At 38.0% G+C, this 10,244-nt stretch overlaps 2 protein-coding genes across 2 annotated transcripts; one reads left to right on the forward strand and one right to left on the reverse strand.

The window, feature by feature from the left end:
- Positions 1 to 3,285: 3,285 nt before the first annotated feature.
- Positions 3,286 to 6,419, forward strand: LOC137721748 (uncharacterized). Its single transcript, XM_068460769.2, has 6 exons — positions 3,286 to 3,637; positions 4,035 to 4,212; positions 4,485 to 4,582; positions 5,701 to 5,797; positions 5,899 to 5,984; positions 6,083 to 6,419. Exons 1-6 carry the CDS (start codon positions 3,416 to 3,418, stop codon positions 6,134 to 6,136), a joined length of 735 nt encoding a protein of 244 aa, XP_068316870.1. The 5' UTR covers positions 3,286 to 3,415; the 3' UTR covers positions 6,137 to 6,419.
- Positions 6,420 to 6,940: 521 nt separating this feature from the next.
- Positions 6,941 to 10,092, reverse strand: LOC137721747 (Methyltransferase family protein). Its single transcript, XM_068460768.2, has 7 exons — positions 9,757 to 10,092; positions 8,688 to 8,797; positions 8,373 to 8,584; positions 8,193 to 8,284; positions 7,799 to 7,901; positions 7,532 to 7,674; positions 6,941 to 7,402 (listed from the first exon to the last, which is right to left on the reverse strand). Exons 1-7 carry the CDS (start codon positions 9,973 to 9,975, stop codon positions 7,304 to 7,306), a joined length of 978 nt encoding a protein of 325 aa, XP_068316869.1. The 5' UTR covers positions 9,976 to 10,092; the 3' UTR covers positions 6,941 to 7,303.
- Positions 10,093 to 10,244: the final 152 nt, after the last annotated feature.

A 10,244-nucleotide genomic window follows, 5' to 3' on the forward strand; every position in this document is an offset into this window, starting at 1 on the left:
ATTCTTTAATTCCATCTTATGCTTTAAGGTAATTATACAATAAGGCGAAAAAAAAAACAATTCACATTTAAATTTTAAATTGGGCATAGAATGACATCACATGAGTTCATATAAAATTTTCTAAACCCTAAAGCCAAAAAAGACAAAAGTGAAAATCCCTTACTAATGGACGAGTGTTGTTGCAGCCATAGCCACCATGAAAACCGGCAACCCAAAGCGATTTCCAACTGTCTTCTCTTAGGTCATCTCCAACCGAAAGTTGGCCAAATGGCTCATTTTAGCCATCTGGCCCTCCAAGAAATTAATATGTTAATAAACAGTGCAGGGCCATATTTCTTACCATCTCCAACCGAGGGCCAAAGGGTCATAGGGCCAAACAAATTAAATGTAATATAATTAAATATTTAAAATAAATTGTGAAAGAAAAATGCTTATGAAAGGAACTACAACTATAACTACACCCATTATAATTGTTCCACATCGGCCGTGGGAGATGAATGAGCAAGGAAGCTTATAAAATGAACACCCCAACTTTGACCAAATCACCTTTAATATTTTTTAGAAAATTTCGGCCCCAAAATTTTTTTTTAAAAAAAAAAAATAAAATAAAATAAATATGATGTCATTATGACGTTCGCATGTGGCCCCGCCTGGGCTGGCTGGTTTGGGCCAGCCGGTTGGCACTTTGGCCCTTTTTTGTGTAGTGGGGCCCACGAGCCCTTGGCCTGGCCCTCTGTTAGAGATGATTTTCGAGCTATTTTCAACCTTCTGACCCTCTGGACCCTTCGATTGGAGATGGCCTTACATTCACAAGTCATGACATCAACCTAGGCTATTTTGGATGGAGGATATGATAAAAATAAAGGAACATTTATTTTTATTTAAAATAAAAGATAGTAATGGTACAAAGACTTCGAGGCTGGTTTAGTGTGCATAATTTTTTTTTTAATAAACGATAACATTAGTGGGTTAGATGGTTAAATGTTAGGAGAAAGAGAATCGGTGGGGGTTCGATCTGCACCAGAGTGTATAGGTATTATTTCTTTCAAATTAGAATGAATAATTTATCAAATTTAAGTACGTTGAAGGAAGAAGTCCAAATGATGAATTAATAACCTTTCTAATATTCACAAAATCAATGGCATACACATTTAACAATTTTAAAATTTATAAGCTATCCAAGCTTGAGGACTAAATGAACTGTGGGATCCAAAATATGTTTGGAAACACTTTTGAAAGAGGAGATTCGCGTTGTGTCACTCAATAGGCCAATTAGGTATCACACTCGCATCTACGTTGGAGTCGCTTAGTGCGTAGGGATGATAATTACTATCGGTTAAACTCATTATAAGTGAATAACCATCCAAATGAGAAGATTTGCGGATGAAAGTTAGAGTACTTTTTGGATAGGGTAGTGCTATTTACACACCCATTGTTACTTCTCACACACATCTTTCAATTTTCTGCCGTCGAATTGAATAAATTGAAGAATATCAATAGATAAAAATTAACAAGAGCACGTGAGAAGTAAAAAAATGAAGTGTGAATAGCATAACCCTTTGAATATATAGAAAAACTGTGAATATTATTTGATTACGGGTCCCGTAAGTATTAGTGGGCCTTCTGGGCTACCTATTAGGCATTTTGGTCTTTATAAGTAGTTTTATAATTCATAATTGGGAACTTTAACGAAAAGCTCCCGTTATTGTTTACTTTAACGAAAAACCACATTTTTACACTAAAAAGTCAATCCTGATACGATTTCTTTTACCCTTTATTTTATCTTTATCGTTAAAAGTCAAAGTTTTCAAGTCCATAAAAACGGGAGAAGGAGAAATACCATTAAACAAATGAAAGCAAACCGGAAAGCTATAGAAATATCTGAAATTACGATCCTAATTGCCCCCAATTCATACCACCCAAAACCTTATCTTTAACGAAAAGCTCCCGTTACTGTTTACTTTAACAAAAAATCATATTTTTACACTAAAAAGTCAATCCTGATAATATTTATTTTACCTAGGGATGAGCACGGGCTAGGCCGGTCCCAATTTTGAAGGGACCGAATCAGACCCGGGTTCAATGGAGACAGGCCAGGCCAGGTCGGGGATTACATTTTCTAATATAAGCACCGGACCTTACCTGGCCCAGTTGAAACGGGCCGGTTCGGGCCAGGTCCATAGGTCATTGGTGTTTTTTTCTTCTTCTTTTCTTCTTTAACTCTTTGGATCGTTGGGAATCGGACCACCACTTTCTTCCCAAACATCCTCGTCGCAGTCATCTTCTTGCCGAGCTTCCTCGTCGTGGTTTTGAGCAGCCGCTTCATGCAGTGGCGACGAATGTTACAGCACTAGTCCCTAATGCTGAGTCCAAACTGTGTCCTAAACTAGAAGAGCGCTCCCACCATCACTCGTGGCTGTGCCGCTCGAAATTGAACACGAAGAGGCCTGCAACTGCCCATCTCCATTGCCAACTCTCCAAATCAATAATCATTCACCTTACATTAGCTTTACATCGATAAAATCCAATGAATACCCAAATTGAAAAAAAATTGAATTGCTAAAGATATAAAATTGCAAAAGAAAAATGAAAAACCCTAACCCATCGATCAAACCCCTAATTCAATAACCCTAGGCGCTAAAACAACACAATTGACCCCAATCCCAAATCAAAAAAACCTTAACCCAACCAAATCCCAAATTATGAACCCCTAGAATCAAACCAAATTTTGATCCCAGGCCTTGAGATCGTCCTCAGAGATCTTCTCGTTATGTTTGGCGGCGTCGACATGCTGTGGTCTGCGACTCGACCTCGAACGACTCGCCGTTTGAGCTCTTGAGGGTGATCTTCTTCGACGACGACGACATGGTTGGTGATGGTGAGACTTGAGAGAGGTGACTGATGAGATTGGGTTGTTGCTCTAGTCCTCGCAGCACCAGCAATCGTCGATCGATTGGGTTGACGACAAGGCACTAACTTTGGAGAAAGACGAAATCGAATTCGAGGACTCGAGTCGAGTGACAGAGTTGAGGTCGAGGACGAGGAAACCTAAAACTAACGGTTAAGACAAGGAAACCTATACTTCAGGAACTGCCCCGAATCGAAAATTACAAAGGCCCCGCCCGTTTCTCTTTTTTAAAATTAAGAACTTGCTCGTACCCGCCCCGAACCTTGATTACTCACCCCGACCCATGATTCCTATACCCGTTTGCCTACCCTTAATTTTACCCTTTATTTTATTTTTATCGTTAAAAAGTCACAAGTTTTGAAGTCCATAAAAACGGGAGAAGGAGAAATACCGTTAAACAAACGAAAGCAAACCGGAAAGCTCTAGAAATATCTGAAATTACGATCCCGATTGCCCCCAATTCGTACCACCCAAAACCCTATCTTTACCTTCACTCCGATATCAGCCATGGCGAACCAACCGTCTTCTTCCACAGCTCCTCCGTCGACTTCTTCCCAATTCACATACGCCAACGCCTCGTCGTCGTCGTCCTACTTCCCCATGCCATTCCACCTCCAGCAACCCCAGTACCCCGCGCCTTACGCCGTCGCAGCGCCACCCGCCCCATCCGTCTACCCGGCCCCGGCTCCGGTCGCTGGTGTCTACTCTCTCCCTCAGCAGTATCAGCAGGTATGTTTCCCGGGACGCCTTTTTTTGTATACATTTACTCTTGTATGCATATTCATATGTTTAGGGTTTGATAATTAATGCCTTTGATTTCTTGAATAGTTGAGAATAAAGAGAATGGGTCTTTTCTTTGTTTCGGAAATTCGTATGCTTTCGTGAAAAGTATGATCTTTGTGGAAACGAATTCATGTTATTTTTGCCTTTAAAGAGCTATAATTTTTGGGATTCTTGTTTGAGGAACTATTTCAATTTGAAAATAATGAGGAAAGCTACTTATAGTTTTCGAGATTTTCAGTTTTGAAATAAGTAAAGGAGCTACTTATCAGTTTTTGCTGTTTTAGGGGAAATTGTTTGGTGTTTTAGTTTCATGTGTATAATTTTTTGTAGTGTAAATAAACAGGCTCAGCAGTTGTTTCAAAGGGATGCGCAGACGATTACACCTGAAGCTCTCGAGAGTGTGAAAGCTGCTCTTGCAAACAGCGAAATTGAGCACAAAGCGGAAGCTAAGAAGAAAGCTATCCCTCGTAAAGCTGCCGGGCAGGCCTGGGAGGACCCAACTCTTGCAGAATGGCCAGAAAGTATGTGTGATTTCATAATTAAATGCTCTTTCAAATTAATTTTTGTTATGATCCAATTCCATGATTGTGTCCCCTTTCAGTTTATCTTCTTTGAATTTTTCCCTTTAGAGTTTAGGCTACTTGGTTCATGCAATACGATTCAGTTTTCACTTTAGTTTTTTGGTTTCTGAGCAAGTTGTTCTCACACGATTAGCATTTTAAATTTACCTTACTTTTCTTCTGTTAAATGCGTACTTATGCCTTATAATTCTGTTGTGTTTTGGATTTTGCAGATGATTATCGACTTTTTTGTGGTGATCTTGGTAATGAGGTGAATGATGATGTTCTTTCTAAAGCATTTTCACGATTTCCTTCCTTTAACATGGCAAGAGTAAGTTTCTGCCTCATCTCCTTTTTTTTTTTTTTTTTTTTTCCGTTAAAGTTCTTTTATTATTAGAAATTGTTTGCGTGGTGTGAACTTCTTAAATTTTACGTTCGGATTGTTATATGAAGAATTCAGAGCACTTTGTTTTATTCATTCTAAGGTAGGTCTCATCTGCTGTTTACATTTTTGTTGGATGTGTAATTGTACTAGTAGCTCCCAAGTTGCAAATTGGAATGGTCAAAGTTGTTATGATGCGTTTTTCTTTTTTTTTTAAATTCATGCACTTCTAACAACATTTGATTGTAAGACACCTATTGACAACCTACATCACAACTTATGTGATTTTTCAAGCACTTGCTGACTAATTTTGAGATCTCAAATTTAGTTAAAATCAGTTTTGACCATTAAATATAGGTTGGACAGCTTGGAATCAACATTTGGAGGTTGAGTTGGTTGAATTTGACCTGACTCACAGGCTACCTTGAATTATTGCTTGTTGGGTCGATTTGAACGAATTTGGAGTCAGGTTAGTGAACCGATTGAGCTTCCATGGTTCTCAATATAAGTGAACCTTAGGGGTGGGTGTGCAGCCCTGCTTTTGGGCTTGGGAAAATGGTAACAATTTTTTTTTGTTTGGTTAATGAAATTCTGTGTCAGAAATTTGAAATTTTCCTTCTACCTATGACCATAAAAGGAATTTATGACTTGAGTTGAAAACTGTTTGATGTAAATTTCCTAGCTAAAACACTGCTGTGGTGGTGTAACGTGTGTGGGGGTGACGGTAGTGTGGGATTTGGGTCAATGGGGGGCATCCTAGCTAAAACACTGTAAAAAACTGTAGAGTGTACTTTGTTTTGTTTCTTCATTTAGTATGTAGATGCTTTGCTTGATGTTCTCATACGTGTGTGATATATGGTTGGTAAAAGTGAGCTGTAATTGTCTTAGAATCCAATTGTTTTCCTTATTTTGAATGTGCCTGGATTGTAGTGCTTATAATCTTCTGTGGATTATTCTGTTTCTCACTACGTTTTTTATTCATCTACTTTTTTCTCATAGAATTTGTGATTTTTGACTCTGATTGAAATGTAAAAACTTATGTACGTCTGCTTTATCACCATCTCTAGGTTGTCAGAGATAAGAGGACTGGAAAAACCAAGGGCTTTGGATTTGTTAGCTTTGCCAACCCTTCTGACCTGGCCGGAGCACTAAAGGAAATGAATGGTGATAAAAATATTTACTTGTATGGTGATTAGAATCGTCGGGATTGTTGATACGTTTTGACTTATATGATAATTGTCTTATATAATTTGCAATAATTCCAGGTAAGTACGTGGGCAATCGGCCAATCAAACTACGGAAAAGTAACTGGAGGGAGAGGATAGATTATGATGCACTAGAAAGACAAAAGGTACCGTTTCCACTTGTTTAGCGTAGTTTCGAATTTCTGGCTTTCCGAACGGTAGTCTATGCTTACCAAGTGTTCCTGCTTTATTTCATTTGTGGCAGAACCACACTCACAAGAAACCAAAGCCTTCGAAGAAGAGTATATTGCACAAGTGAGCCAGAGACTTGTAGACAACGTGGTGAATATGATAATTGGCGCAGCGAAGTAATTGATCATTTTATTCCTCAAATCAAACTCGGCTCCTGGTGTTAATCAAATCGATGTAGGGATGTGGTGAAGCTTAATGATGGTAATTGAACGAATGATACTATGCAACGGGCATTTATTTTGTGTGTAATACAGGGATTAGTGGTGGATCCTTTTAAATGCACCTTTAAACTTCTTTTGATGTACTAATTAAACAAGTTATATCAAGTATATTGAAAGTTAGTTGTTAAATGTGCAAGGTTTTACTACTGTTTTTGTGTTACTTCATGTGTGTGTGTGTGTGGATGGAGTTTCAATTGAGGAACACCTTTGTAAGGGCCACGCCACCTTGTATTTCAATGACCCGAACCACTCCTTAGATCGTCTTCGAAGGATTTGCAAAAAATCACTCGAATCTAAAACCACGTTCGGGATATAGATATCAGGCAGTTGGCTACCTCACATAAGTTAACCCATCCATCAATAAAGCATATGTAACAAAATTTACCCTCACTATTACTTGTAGAAAGGTAAAACTCAACTCGACTAGAAGAAATACGGGCTTCTAGTGGCAACATGCTATGGGATGATGGTTCCGCTTATAGGGTCAAATCAATATGTTATAAGAAGAAATATTTGAATATCAATCTCATTGATATCATCGATTTCATAAGTATTGTACCAAATCCCATCAATCGAACCGCTTTTTCGAGAAATACGAAACATCTAAGTCATAAAGGTAAAGAGATCCATTCATTGATAAGAAAAAGAAAAAACATGAATGGTGATTGGATTGATGATAAAATAGATTCCTGGGTCTTGACCAGTGAGTGATTCAATTGATGATAAAGAAAGAGAATCCTTCGCTCAGTTCTCCACCTTAACGACAGAAAAAAGCTTCTCGGTCTCGTTTACAGATAACTAGTATCTTCTTCCCAAGAAGCTACATTACTTGTAGAAAAAAGTAACAAAATTTACCCTCACTATTACTTGTAGAAAAAATAAAACTCAACTCGGCTTCTCGGTCTCGTTTACAGATAACTAGTATCTTCTTCCCAAGAAGCTACATTACAGAGAAAGCAAAACTATCCCTTCAAAGTGCGACATTAAAACCAGAGTGACTGCGTCAAATGATTTCATACCGGCTTCTGGAACTTTCCATGAACCCACACCCTTCGCATGCTCTTACCCTTCCGACGATTCACTGACTTAACACAGCAGTATTCGAGCTCAAGCTGACAAAACCGAGTGATAGAGCATTAGACAGTACTAGAAAAACACACATACACGCAAAATTAGCATAAGTTCAAATAGCGAAAAACTCCAAACAATTATTTTTACTCGTTTATGAGCAAAATTAGTACCTGTTTGAAGCCGGCACGCACAAATAGATCCCTCACAGTATCTAGACAGAAGAAATAAGAACGGGTTCCATCTGATCGCATATACTCCCTGAATTGCACTCTTTTGTCCTCCTCAAATCGAAGCATGGTCATGTCATAGAGGCCTGATGTTCATCAAAATTCTGTCAGCACGAAAAATACTAGAAATATTTCCAAAAACTTTAAAGCTAGAGCTCAAAAAGAGATTTAAAACTCCAAGTCCAAGCCAAAATTAGATTAAATCATTACCATAATCCCTAAAGAACAGCAGGCCTCCGGGTTTTAAAAGAGAAAAACACTCCATGATGGACGCTGGCATCCTTTTGAGTGGTAATGCTGACAGTGTGAATATCTGACAGATTTCACAGTAAAGAAATAAGCTCATATCACCAAGTTATTGTTTCAAGTGAAGAAAATGGATAGAAAGTATTATAGTATCACAGTTCAAATCACAAGATATCAAAACGAAGAGCGCCAATTGACAGAAAAAAAGTTTCACACAACAGAGACCAGTTTTAACCCTGAAGCTTTATCATTCACAATTAGCAAGAGTCCAGACAAAAAACTTCTGAACCAAACAGTCGTATAAGCAAAATGTAATATTTCAAAGGTTCATTGGCCGGTTTGTTGAAAGAATGCTCACCAAGGTAACAAAATCAACCCCACCAACACAACATTTACTTTCTTTCGATGCATATTTATAATTTGGATCCGTTTCACTTTTGCCTCTACCATCTGGAGAAACAAACAGAGCTTTGAGTTTTATATCAGGGGGCCTGCTTGTACTTCATACATAATAATATACACAGATGAAGCAACTAACCTGTCAAGTGCTGCTGCGATGTTTGTGTGAAGTTTTCTCGACAAGGATTGCAGGCCAACCATGTTGGAAACGCAGTTACAGAAAAATCATGACAAAATGGATGGAAACGATGTTCAACAGCTGCAATGTTAGAGGCATCTATAGTCTCCTTAACCCTGTCAAGGGCCTCAGTGCTACAATCACAAGCATAAACAATGATGTTCTCATTGCCACTGCACGGGAAATAATGATTTGTAAGGATAACAAATAGAACACCAGCAATCACATCCATGCATTCAGTAAATTCTGAAAGGAGACAGGTTTAGAGTGTAATACCGTAATATTGGAAGAATGGTGCTGCCATTACCGCACCCCACCTCCAAAACCTTAGAATTCTTTTTCCAATTAACGAGTTCAGGGAATTCTTCTAACAAATATCTCCTTTCCTGCATTGAATCACGTTTACGGAATAAAACAGAGAATGGGGAAATGAAAGTTAAGTGTCATAAAGACAAAAAGTTGAAATAAAGGGAAAAAAAAAATCAAACAGAAGTGATTCAGAGTAAAGATTGCTTCTGGAAAGGGCTAAAAGTGCTTTTTGACAACCAAAAGTGCTTCTAATTACATTTGGTAGAGAAACGCAAAAGCTCTGGGTCCTAAGCCCATCCTGGAGAAGCACCTGCACTCCAAGTACTTTTCCATGAAACACTTGAACATTTAATAAATTTTTTTGATATATTTATAATAGAGTAAATTATAGCTATGGTCCCTTAACTTTAACTCAATTGGAGCAATGGTCTCAACTAAAAATCAATTAGCATTGGTCCCTCAACTCATCAAAACGTGCAGCTATGGTCCCTCAACTAAAAATCCATTATCATTGGTCCCTCAACTTTAATTCAACTGGAGAAATGGTCCCTTAACTTTAACCCAATTGTAGCAATGATCCTCCCAACATAACTTGTTTTGACAAAATTTTTGACGTAGTTGACAAAAATGACCATAATTACACACTTTGATGAGTTAAGGGACCCTTATTATATAAATGGTTATTCCAACGTAACTTATTTTGACAAAATTTTGATGAAATTGATGAAAAGGAATATAGCTACATATTTTGATAAGTTAAGGGACCAATGGTAATGGATTTTTAGTTGAGGAACATTGCTACAATTTACTCTTTGTAATAAAAGCACTTCTAGCAAAAAAGCTTCCTAACCCAATTCAGAAAATCTAGAATAACATTGAAAGATGGAGGCTTTAAAGATTAACAATCTATAATTACACAGAAATATGGATAATTTCCGAAAAAATATCAACAAACTCAATAACCCAAATAAATAAAATGGCATATTTTATTAATTGACAAAAAAAGGTAAATTAAGAGAGGGAAAGCAATGGGGACCTTGAAGAATTTGCCGGAGGAATGACGGTGGTGAAATCTGTTCCACGCGTGAGAGCCGTCGGCGGCGGAGGAATGGGATTGATCTGTTGCGACAGAATTCAGTGAGAAGGAGGTGGGTTCGAAAGGCAGCAAGTGGTAGCTGAACGACGGGTCGTTTTCCACCTGAGCTCGGAGGTCTTCCCACTCGAAGTCCTTGCTGAAGTACTCTGCTTTTCTCATTGGAAACGGAGAGACTGTAATTCTGCTGATAGCGAGCGATGTCCGGGGTTGGAGAAGGAGGACTTCCAACAGCAGCTGTTTGAAACATAAATTGTTAAAAAAAATAAACAAACAGTTCGCAATTATATTACTATTTGTAAATAAATACACTTAATTTGTAATTCAATAGTATAGTACTCTAGCTTTTGCTAAGACCGTCTAACGAGACCTTTAGTTGAGGCAAGTGAAATTTAATCGCATTAAAAGTTAGTCCACGAAGGTAATAAACA

The sequence above is a fragment of the Pyrus communis genome, chromosome 4 (genome assembly GCF_041283825.1).
Source record: "Pyrus communis isolate YQ-2024b chromosome 4, ASM4128382v1, whole genome shotgun sequence".
Lineage (NCBI taxonomy): Eukaryota > Viridiplantae > Streptophyta > Magnoliopsida > Rosales > Rosaceae > Pyrus > Pyrus communis.